This window comes from Tubulanus polymorphus, chromosome 4, assembly GCF_964204645.1.
Source record: "Tubulanus polymorphus chromosome 4, tnTubPoly1.2, whole genome shotgun sequence".
NCBI lineage: Eukaryota > Metazoa > Nemertea > Palaeonemertea > Tubulaniformes > Tubulanidae > Tubulanus > Tubulanus polymorphus.
This window is the reverse complement of record NC_134028.1, coordinates 4,276,603-4,289,055: the sequence shown is the minus strand read 5'-3', so window position 1 is coordinate 4,289,055 and position 12,453 is coordinate 4,276,603. Positions and strand designations below refer to the sequence as shown.

The following is a 12,453-nucleotide window of genomic DNA, read 5'->3' as shown; positions in this document are numbered from 1 at the left end:
CCCAGTGCTGCATACTTCATATCCTGATTGTCTGGCCACAATTCACCTGTTCGAAGGTCAGATAATCTTTTTCCGATTGGAAAAACCCCAATCCGATGGAGATATGGTCGAATGACCAGGATACGCATGTCCTACGCTTAATTGATCTGTGGCTAATACTGGACGTTAACGAGAATTTAGTGACGAAATCAATCACCACAGATCGAAACAGAGGTCATTTTCACCGCCTAAAACACTCATCGTCATCCTGGTGTTGTCAAACAGACGATGACCTTCCGGGACCCTATAATTTACCACTTGCATGGCAACGGAACTTCATAACGATGTATTAGTTATGATAAATGGCTGACATGATTTATGACTTTCAGCTGATACAAACATTTATCAACTTATCACAAAAGCGGTATGATCTCACCGGCCCTTTCTTGTGTTTGGTGCCCTTCAAGTTGATTTTGTTAGCATTTGAGGCAACGCTGTTGACCCTTGCGACCCGCGCAACAATCGAATGCCTATCTGCAAGACGCCAAATCTAAAATACGGCCTTTGTCGGCATGTTTCGCGCAATCAAATCAAATAACTCGATATCAATGTAATATATACATAGTATATCTACTACACGTCAAATTTGTTTTGAAGAGAGAATTCATGTCATTGATTTGACAAATTAGACGAACGCGAACAAAACCGAACGGCCCGATATGATAGCGTAAATATGAAACATGAAATCCGGCGCGCATTCGCTTGGGCCATTATGATACAATCAGACTGTAGATAAAATGTGTATAATTTTCGTGACATTTTAAGCTGGTGATAACATTTGGCGGCGATGTTATCGCGGTAGGTTGTAAAGTTTATATCCTGCCTTTGATGTTTTATTGCAACCAGGATGCATAATGAACGCGCTTCTAAATAAAACACTTATAATATCAAATAGTACATAATTCGAACATAAAACTACCATTACAAAAGTTGCGCCGATAAAAACCATGATCTGTTCGAAACAATAAAGTAGAAAAACAGTTTTCCGGAATGAATCCATGGTCTGAATTGTCTGAGGCCGGGGAAAAACGAAGCCCGCATATCCGAGTTCATGAATGTGGCTTGGGATTGATACAAATAAAACAGACAATTTCAATACGTTACATACATTCCGGATATCATCAACAATAGGGATATCAAAAGTCACGACAAAAATGGTGACAGTTTTGTATATCTCGTGATTAATTAATGAAAATTAGATTAATGAAAATGACCGGGTACATTATACATTGTAAACTACGTAAATAGAAATATGGGAATAGTTTTCTACACGTTAGTACCACCAGTTCATGATTATAAAATCCTCTCTAGCACGCTGAATAGACCCCCTATACTTGGTGTACGGGTCCATGAGAAGCGGAAGACTAGGAATTTCCAGTTCTGACTAGGAAACAATGTTCGCACATGGAAACAATAGCTTAAATAAGAATAGTTGTATTGTGATGTTGAAAACCAATTAGGACTAAAAATGTGACGAATTTCAAGAAGGAAATAGCTATGTTGACAAATCATCACCTGTCCCTCGAGGACGTGCCATCAAGCTGGCTTTTTCACGTTGTTTGGCACCCTCCGAGGACCTTTGCCTACAGCCACACCACTTTCTGTTCAATTAAACATTAAAAGGTGCCGATGGTTTTTGTGTGTAGTTTCTCCAATTGTCGTCCACGGGTGATTACGGCAGTTTATTTGGTCCCTTAATGACTTTACCTCTCAGCAGGTCACGACTAACGCCCGCAGGAGAAGACACCACTCGATTGTATGGGGCTCTTCGTGGCGCCTCGTCTGGTTTTTACAGCCACTCGTAAAAACCGTGAAAAATTCCAACCTAAATGCGTATACGAATATAGTTTCTAAAATGAACATGCTAGTACGAAAATGAATCGATTGACATTATTTTCAATTTTGGACGGAGTTTAAAAAACAAGACAGTTGAAAATACAAACGGTGATTTACGCAATGCAAGGAAAATGTATTATCTAAATGATATCTTTTTAAAAATGTATCAGATAAAAAGCTTTAGAATGAGTTGATTTTAGTCAAGATTTTACAATGGCTCCTGTATACTGTATATACACGATCTCTTTCGAACGGGTTGTTGGGCCAGGCGTCCGACCCTGTCTAATTATTATGTAACGAGGAATCTGTTGAAGAATATAAAGAACTGTAATGATGATATTAGTATATACACATCATACTGAGCATGGTGTTGCTGCAAGGCTGTTTACCATTGTAAAGAGCAATCCATCATTCCGTCTTGTCAGTGTGTTGATATTCGGATAGGAACCAGATGCCCGTCACTCGGGGAACCCATCTCATAAACTGCAGCGGCTGCGCTTTCAACTTCAAAGGAAACTGGTACGGTTTATACTATAAGCATATGCGTCAGTTCGTTACTTCAACAATCTCTCGGTCTCGACCAGTAATCGGAGCTCCATATTTCGCCTTTCATCGTGCGAAGTTCAAACGATTTTATAAGCCTGTGATCGTTCCCAAATCTAGCGTAATAAAGACAATTTACGACCGTGTGCACTTATAATAAACGTATGGAAATCATTGCAACATTCGTGGGCCCGCGGGTTATCAGGGTGCAAAATTCTGGAATTCTCTAAAGCTTTGTTGACATGCGCACTTTTGAAGATCCGGAATATTCTAAAATTGTCTCACATGATGCCTATTCGCGGGTAGATAATGCTGTCTACGGGTTGGTGCCATCGATGTTTACGAGTTTGGAAAAATTTTGGCCATAACCGCGAAACTAAATTTCGAGCTATTCAACGGCTGCACAGTATTCATTTTTCAAGCTCGAGAATTATACAAAAATCATTTTCGAAACAGCTTTTAGGTATTCATCTCGAGAACAACACTCAAAGAACAGAAAATCCAGTATTCTGTAAGCCCTGAAGCTAGACTACGCGGGGTGAACTGTCAATCATTACTTAAATCGGAGGGGTTCCAATCTGAGGCCCAGAAGGCATGGTGCGATCGACGGCTTTCTCCAGGATCAAGTTCCATCCTATGTTTATTGGTTGAGATAGGAATCTTGAGTGGGGTTTTTGAAGTAACCGACCGCTTGTCCGAGCTGTCAACACAGGCCTGTCAATGTTTTAAACATTGCCAAGTTCAATCTGCTTTCTAAACACCCAGAGCTTGCTCACAGGCGATAAGAGCACTTGTTCCTTTGATGTGAACCGGTTCAACCATTACGCTAATACTAACTAGCAGTGCACCTACTGGGCAGGAGGATTAGCTCCTAGTATTGCGGTCATTAAAGTCTGGCGTAGAGCGTTTTATTCGAGTTTTTCCACGTCCTTTTATACGTGCGACGAGCTTTTGTTCTGTCATAAATTACGTTTATTTTGCGCTATTAGTATTTATCTTTTCAACGTGTTTGCTCCTTTATATCACGCACAAAGCTGACAATGATGGTTGTAATTCACTGTTGATTGACAGGTCGGCCATCATCGTGATTGATAGCTTTCTGCCAACATGACGGCTGGCTTACAGCCAAGCTCATTACTCCACCGAAGTTGCCGCGTATAGGTCATGTGGCCATTTATCTTCGCTTACTGACAGTTCGTAGCGCCCTCCTGCCAATCTCATGCCAATAGAACAGCGCTGATTGGTCGGCGGTCGGTTTCTTTCATCTTTCGAGTTGTTCATTGAGTGTTATGGATGGGTTATAACTGAATACACACGCTTTGGTCGGCATTTCACAGAGATATTGCAGCGTGGAAGGTATCTCAGCGCGATTTATCCAGGACTACACGCATATAATGAACAGTTTCTAGCAGCTTTTTACGCTGTTTTATGAAAGGATTGTGCATTGTAATCACATACTCGATATCATCATATATCTATAAATTCATCATTTGATTCGGATTGATTAGTTGGTTGCTTTTATCATGATGTTGACTTCAACAGCTTCGCAGTATCTGCATCCAGATTATCTTCAACCATTACCAACTACGGTAAGTTAGAAAACGCTGTGTAATTTAAAACTCTATGATAATATGACGTAATTCAATCTCTTGTTCAATGCACGTTAATTAAACTCTATATCATGATAAGGGTTTTTTTCACTATTCTGATCGGTTAGATCCGTCTTGGGTTTCGTCGAAAGCTCTGGTGAACTGAGGGTGGTGAGGGTCCTACTGTAATGTAATGAGTTGGACATTCTATCTTATAGATAAGCAACTACCGTCTGAACACCGTATATGTATATGATATAGAAAACCGACTGTTTGAAAAAATGTGACTAATACGACAAAAGCGTGCAATCGATCATGAGTATAAGTGTATAACTTATTTCAATGTGACAAGAGCTCTTATGGAGTTTAAGATGAATGCCATACTGTGTAGTACTGCTTATACCGACATAGCCGGTAAAAATCAAACCGACTTTTCAAGTAGATTAAATTCACTGCACAATTCTTAAGTTTCTACCAATTTCTTCTAGCCTGAATTGTTTAACGGCTCAAAGTGATCAATCATGGCTCGTGACACTGCATTTAAAAGTAACTCCCGTTTTCGGTCGAAATTAAAGACCTGTCTTAATCTGTCTGTATTCAATTGTCGACCACGAGGCCTTTCACAATAGTTGTGACATCATCTATCATTTTTGACGACGGGAATTGTCCGAAATGTCCAGTGAAGTTGCCGACTAGAAATGGGAAATTGAAGACCCGATAAGCTATGAGCTATGCACTATTCTACCTTTTACTTCCTCCGCATTTGGTGCTTCACTAATTTCAAATACATTCGATTCTGGATACAAGAAACCGATGATACGATTATATTGGCTTTTAATCTACCGTCTTCTTTACCTCATTACAATTCTGTAACGTTTCCAAGTATTTAGTAGTTGTTGATTTTTCCAACCTCTTATTGAATTCAGTGATAGATTTGTAGAAAACTTTACCCGTCTTGATATAACCATTGTAATCGTCGATATATTTCCAGATTAGAATACATTTACCAATATCTAATGTTAAGAAATGAGATGTTTAGATGTTTTGGCATTAATATGTAGTTGGGGAGTGAGTCGTCCGAGTCCCCGAGGCGCATGCAACCGTTTCAGTGAGTTGCTTTGAGTTGGCGTTTTATGAAGTTCGTGAAAGATCGCTATTAATCAATAATTGATTTTATGGTATTGATCATATTGATAATGTCTGCTATGAAACGTTTGGGGATCTTTTAATTCAGCAGTACATGTGGATATAAAGCTTTGAATCGGATCATGTTCATCAATTTGGTTTCAATTTCCCTTCAAGACAAAAAACCCACGCTCCATAATAGATTGTGTAGTTGTGAAACGCACTTCATGTGGGGAAATTTTTCGATACGACAAAATAGATACAATATATTCACGGAAAACCCATTTATGAAAAATATTGCTGAAATTTTTTGTGTGAATATATCATTTCCCGGAACGCAGTTTTCCGCGTTGCGTGGCTTTCATTTTGGCTTTATGTTTACTGATGACTGATCATTGACGGCACTAAAATCTGTGACTGAGCCGTTCGCTGAAATGCGGCGGTCTCATTTCCGATAACGCCATTTTACGATGAAGGGGCCACTTGAAATATCTGACCGTCGGCGGCGGTGTTTCTTTGATGTCGACTGCCGATTGATTTTTTGGACATAAAATATTCGGTTACGCATAGGCGGTTCTTTGCCGCGCGATCGCCAACGCGTTCAATGTGGAGACGTTTACGAGGGCCATAAATCTGGTGGGAAGTAAAACTGTATCTTTCAACTAGTAGTCGACTCTGGGAAAATTCACTTCCCGATGTCAGTCGGTTATTTATGCGCCATTAGATGGTTTTTATTTTCGCTCGTATCAATGACACATTGGCCTGATAGCTATAAAATTTAAATTACTGCCTAGATAAAAACTGTGACGTGATGTATTGTATATTTAACCCAAACATCATCGTTCATACATAAAACCGACATCGTCGACATGTTGAGGAAAAAAGTTGAACACTTTACATGGAAATGATTCGTATTTTTGAAAATAGAAATAAAATCATGTATTTTACATAAAAATCAGCAGTGGTACAATAGTTGTTTTGCCATTTGAAAATTTTTCGTAACATAAATCCCTACTACCGATCTATGCAAATCCGTATTTATACATATTATCCCGAAACATAGGCTTAGGATTTATGAGGTTCTGTCGTTGATTTAAGCTGCATAAAATTCATCATATTTTTCGGTCCGGATTTGCTAGTCGAGTGACGCTAATGAACGAATATCCCAAAGCGTTTTTGATTTATAACAACGCGTTACAATAAAGTTGATTTATGCCGGGTTAAAGCACTGACAGGTTAATAGCGAATTTCGAGCGATATTTTACTCGAAATTGGCGTGTAGCATGCGAATTAAAGTCGTTAGTTTTATTTTATAGCGCTGTAGAGCGCGCTCTCGCAAATTGTAACAGAAATAACATGGGACATTTTAGCTGCTATTGTCGGCGATGTTTTATACGATCGAAGCGTCGACGAAAAATATTCTATCGGCAAATTGACGCAAAATGTCATTTTGATTATTAATAGGCTGACATTAAAAGCTTAAGATCTCCGCTCGGCGTGAATTTTATGGGGGTTGTTTATTGAAGAGTGTAACGAAATAACGATATACGTGTGCGCGTTTTCTGCGGCGCCGGTGAAACAACATGCGGGTGTGCGAGTTCGTTTGCTGTTGTTGTTTATGGCCTTTAAAAATTACGATTAGTTCATTATTGCTAAATCCTCATCCGTAAAAGCATTCGTACGCATGCTCGAACAATTTTAATATCTATTCGTTTTACAATATACACAACGGTCAGACGGTTAATGTGTGTTGAAATCGTTTGATTTGTGCCGCCGCCCGCTTCGTTTATTTACGATGCGTCGTTTTTATGTCCATCATTATTTCACGTTGATGGTATTGTACCCGATGGCTCCCGCATTTGATCGATACCGCCGCAGCCGACACGCTCGCTACGAGCTGCAACGATCTCTCCGACTACGATCCCTCATCATCAAGTTTTAAAACATGCGAAACAAAAACATCGCATTCATACTTCGATACGAAACATCTGCGGGCGTCATGGAAACTCGTTTTCTAACTAATCACACAAATATTCATCATATTTATCGTACTTGTCTTATTGTATTTTTCAGCTCGACGCAAAGAAGAGTCCGTTGGCTTTGCTCGCTCAGACGTGCAGCAACATCGGGAAAGACACATCTCCGCCGAAACCGATCATACCACCCATCGATAAGAAAGACGGGCGCCAATCTTCGCCGAAATCTGGCGGTCACGATGTTGACAACAAACGAATCTCATCGGCCGAGAAGAAAGACGAGAAATCCAGAAAAACGCCGACTAAAGATGTACCGCCGCCATTGGTATCAGTGACGTCATCAGATAAACGGTCTAGTCCACTGACATCCCGTGGATCGCCACTGTCGTCAGATCCGGTTACGTCAGCTTCCGGTTCAGTCAGTAGTAGTAACAGCACTATAGCTCCGTCCGCAGGCGCTCAAAGCAACAGTCACATCAGCCTGAGTTGCGGAAACGTCGTCCTGGAGGTCAAACATAACGAATCTGCCACCGCGAATCTACCCAAATCAGGGCTACCACCTACTACTAGTCAACACCAGCCGTTACCAGGCGCTACATTAAAACCAACACCGGTTTCTACATCTTCAAGTACATCGTCAATATCGAGTCTAGGTAGCTATATGACCGATCCACATCTACTCGGACATCCTCTATCCCTCGATGCTAGTATGCAAAGTGCCTATGCATCGGCATTGGCCGCCCACGCCGGACTAAATATGTTGAAACCGGGCGAGTTGCCGGGTCTCAATGCTGGGGTTTCGCCGTACGTCGCATATGCTCAAGTAAAAACTGCCACTGGTGCTACGACTTTGGTGCCAATTTGTAGGGACCCATATTGTACAAACTGCCAACTGACAATGCGCAGTGCGCAACTTTCTACGACTTGTGGTGCTGGATGCACACAGTGCACTCATGATAAAATGCCCGGAAGTGCACCGGGTATGCCTATTTTACCACTACCCGGATCTACGCTATCAGCGACAGGATTAAACTCTCTCGGTTGTTCTATTTATCCACATAGTGTGATACCATCACCTGCACATCACGGACCCGGACTACCGTACGTCTGTAACTGGATGTCCGGTACGGAACATTGCGGTAAACGTTTTACCACGTCCGAAGACTTATTGCACCATCTGCGCACGCATACATCGAGTGAAGGGTGTGTCACTTCGTTATCCAGCGTGCTACCGTCGTATAGTTTACCATCGGCGATCAGTTCACTCGGAACTTACCCGCATTTCAGTTCAGCCGCGGGTTCGATCAGTCCGAGCGCCTTGCATCGATATCCGACCAGTCTGAGCCCGCTCAGCAGCGCTCTTTCTGCTAGTCGTTATCATCCGTACAAATCAGGACTGGCTTCATTAACTGGTGCGCCAGGAGCTCCCACTTTACCGATGGGCGTTGGTGCTTATTATTCGCCGTATTCGCTTTACGGATCCAGGCTCGGACCTGCCGCTGTGCCATGAACTTGAACAAACAATTTTACAAATCATTTTTAACAAACTATGAAACCATTGTCACGCAATTTCACCGAAGCAGTGGTTAGATTATTTTGTCTATTTGCCGCACCCGATCACAGAATGTTGTATTTGAAAAAAAAACGTACATGTATGCTCGTACATTTCTGTAAAAATCCGTTTCATTTTGATTCTAATTATTCTCGTTATCATCTTTTTCCTTGCTTATTTTGTTCTAATAATAATTATGACAACTTTGAAATTGATGTATTATCCAGGAATATAGGTCCGACGAGAGGTTCTACTGTCGCTATTTCGTGCTATTATGAAACATTATATATTTGATTTTCATTATTGTAAATAGTGTTCGATATTATGATATGTACAAATTGATAAAAGATTTATTATTATAAATGACGATATATATATATATATATATATATATATATATATATATATATATATATATATATATCTCTGATATTTAAATGTCACTTTTAAATATTTGAAAAAGACTGTGATTAATAGGGGCTCGTTGTGAACTTGATGTGTATGATATGAGTATATAAATCTAGATTTTTCACCCAAAGTCCAATTAAATAAAAAGAAAGTATAGAAACTACAGTTTTATATTGTGTTTTTGGTTTGTTGACTTCCATGGCTGAGTTTTCTATGAGAAACCATTGAATATGAGGATTATGGTAGATGACTAAAAAGGCCAAGATAAAACGAACGATGTGAAGCAAAGGGTATTGTATCCATGGACTGACAACGAGAAAACTGAGGATAGCATTGGATAATCTCGGAGGATGACACTAGACCTAGAAATGTTCCCAATGATTTATACCTTATCGTTGTTTGACTGCTGGCATAAATATAGGGAAATGTGTTTAACATCTGCTGTTATAGATGATAGAAAAAAACAGGACACAATTTACGAGCCTCTTGTGCGCCGGATTTTTCCCAGTATGATAAATTGCACTCGAAGAAGTCTATTCCTGTCCCATTATCAATATGGGTGTTTTTGGTCCATTTTCCGCGTGAAGAAGACAACCGTATGTAAAAGATGGATGTCTCAGATATTCTGGTTGCGTGATTGAGCTAACAGCCTTCATACGGTACGTATATCAGGAGGGGCGGATTTGACCTTCTACATTTGAAGGTCTTGTGGCAATTTCGATCGTGGAAAAGCTTATTTGGAATCGTAATTGCAATCAAGGTGTTGGCGCCTTTGAATGAATTTTACAGCATTTCCAAGTGTGACACTGTTTACGCGAAAGGCGTTTGTAGGATTTCGTGTAAATAAGGCAATGAAAACCTAGGAGTTTATTCAGAAAAGGGCAACTCACAACATCTGTAAATGGCTAACAAAACCCCCTGGATCCACGCCTGTAAGGGGTGATTTTTATCAAGCATGAATAATGACAGAATGTGGCGGATTGTAGGCGAATGATATGTGCAGGTTTATTTGTCTGGTCTGTGAAATACATACGTGCATACACGGTAACCTCTGATTCAGACAACGTCGATGAAATTAAGCGATTTCTTAACAAAAAATGTCACCGGATAATTAACGATATTTGCACGGATCGGTTCATTTCTACAGACGTTGTCAAATCAAATTCATATTTAGCATATTGCACAAAATAAAAATCCTACTCGGCGATTCCCAGAACGCACAATAGGCTATAATTGATGCGCTATCTACGCGCACAAAAGGTCGGGTGTGTTATTTTCTGTATTCATTTCTCAAGCTATTCGCCGACTGGAATTCTTCTTAGAGTGATAATTAATGCGAGGCCAAACGATTCAAATGTTGTCTCTCGGCGGCGAATCGCGTGGCCCGATAATTTGTCCTGCTACGACCATATAAAAAAGGACGCTTTGATTCTGCGCGCGGGCCGGTTTAACTATTCATCGAGCTCGTGAAATATGATGACAATAATTACTGCGTATGATTCATAGTACTATAGATTATTAAATGCAGCAGCTGGTATGGAGTTAATAACTGTGTGAATGGAAATACTAGAAAATAGCCGTAAAAACCCCCTTGTACCATCCCCCGTACTGAATATTTTTTATACGAGATTTTTTGAATTGAGTTTTAACGCGTTAATGTTTACGAATGATTAAATCTGAAGCGAAAAATTATTCGAGTTTTATTTCCTTATGAAAGATGTCATTAAACAGTCAATGACTAAACAAAATTGATTATGAACATGTTCCGAGAACAACAAACGCGGCATGAGTCAGTTACCTTGTAAAAGTTCTAAAATCCACAGTGTGTATGTATGCTTGTGACGCACGGTGCGATAGATGCTTGGTAAAAAAGTGGTTCAAATAACGGGGAAAACGAAACGGGTCGAAAAAAGCGCAAGATTAATCCGGGTGATGACGCTTATCGATTTATCATTGTTGAGGCGTTGTCGAACAATTGAAATGTTTTTAGTTGTTTTGCGATCTGCATGTTGAAAATATGATGCCTTTATCAGCTCGCCACCAAAAGTGATTTTTCCACCAGAAGAAATCAATACCTTCGGGCTATATCAAAAACCACGCCTTTTATAACTAGGCTATACGGTTGATGAAGCCGTTGTTTAATCGAATTCCAGCACTTCAAGTGTTAAAAGGATTCCATGGTTACTGTATTTTACCGTTTTTACCTAGAGTGCGTCAGCCTTGGTGAATTTTTCATTTTGACCCCAGAAGAGCCACGGACGTATAATCTAGGGTATAAATCGCTTTTCGCAACAAATACGAACGTGTTCAAATCTTCTGTAATAAGAAAGTACTTGGTTGGTGCAATGTGTAGTGTAGGTCTCTGTCGCAAGGAACAAGAAGATCTCGCTGTATTTCCACAACTACTTGCATGAGATTTTTTGCAGCGCTTCAATAAATAATGGTTGCGGAGGTGCTAGTGCGAGTGAGAGCGGTGATTATTGTTGTGAACCCGTAAATCGATCTAAAACACGACGCCAGCCCAGCATTAATCGTTTGTTTATGAGCTTAATCCTGCTCTCATCGGGGAAATAAAACTCCCTTAATCTGAAAACTTCACCGGGGATGGTGAAGATTTATTCGAAGCCGAAGATACGAAGAATGCGTCACAATAGCGCCTGAACTCGTAAGAGTCGAAGTATGAGGATTATTAGCCTGTACTAAAACTGGAAATCCCCATTTCCAGCTAAAATGTGCCCCACTTCGAGGAGCGCGAACTTGAACTATCTCCTGGCCCGGATTATGCCCCATTTCAAATAAAAGTTCTCGTTGGCTTCGTTTCCGAGACTACAGCGATGATATATTAGCATCGTGGGCCACAAACTACTCGCATTTTACAATAAGGGAAACTCATCCATCACAATTGCAGTTTATGTCAGAGATACATCATCAACATACGCCGTTTCCAACCGAATTTCGATACGTGTAAAACGAAAGTTAAGAACGTTAGAGATAGAAACATACACGATATATATTTATACATATACTCACGGCGAGATAAAATGTGATGAATTACCTAAGCAAAATGACAAGATAGCGGCTACCCTTTCAAAAGAAAGGGATGATAAATTGGCCGCGAATTGACGATGATCTGCCAGCTTGATTCGGACTGGCAGCCGTTCCATCTTTGCATCGCTGAAGACGAAAGGATGATTGATGTCCGCGGTGATGCTGAGGAGAACTTCTCCCTTTCTCTCAAACTGATTATTATTTCGTTATGTATACGATATTGTATTGCTGGATGCTTGGAGATCAATTAACCCATTGCTACCGACGTGCCATATGAGGATATTGTCCTATGGATACAAACATTCGTTATGTTTATGACATATTGATGTGGGTAACC

The 12,453-nt window shown here is 40.3% G+C and overlaps 1 protein-coding gene across 1 annotated transcript; it reads left to right on the top strand.

The window, feature by feature from the left end:
* The first annotated feature begins 3,759 nt into the window (after window positions 1-3,759).
* Window positions 3,760-9,042, top strand: LOC141904596 (zinc finger protein Noc-like). The gene is made up of 2 exons (XM_074793209.1): window positions 3,760-4,007; window positions 7,206-9,042. Exons 1-2 carry the CDS (start codon window positions 3,942-3,944, stop codon window positions 8,616-8,618), a joined length of 1,479 nt encoding a protein of 492 aa, XP_074649310.1. The 5' UTR covers window positions 3,760-3,941; the 3' UTR covers window positions 8,619-9,042.
* Window positions 9,043-12,453: the final 3,411 nt, after the last annotated feature.

What these genes read in the sequence shown, in the direction of transcription:
- LOC141904596 (XM_074793209.1), top strand. Translation starts at nt 3,942, where the DNA reads ATGATGTTGACTTCAACAGCTTCGCAGTATCTGCATCCAGATTATCTT. An exon ending in TTCAACCATTACCAACTACG is followed by an intron (nt 4,008 to 7,205) that starts GTAAGTTAGAAA and finishes TGTATTTTTCAG; the next exon opens with CTCGACGCAAAGAAGAGTCC.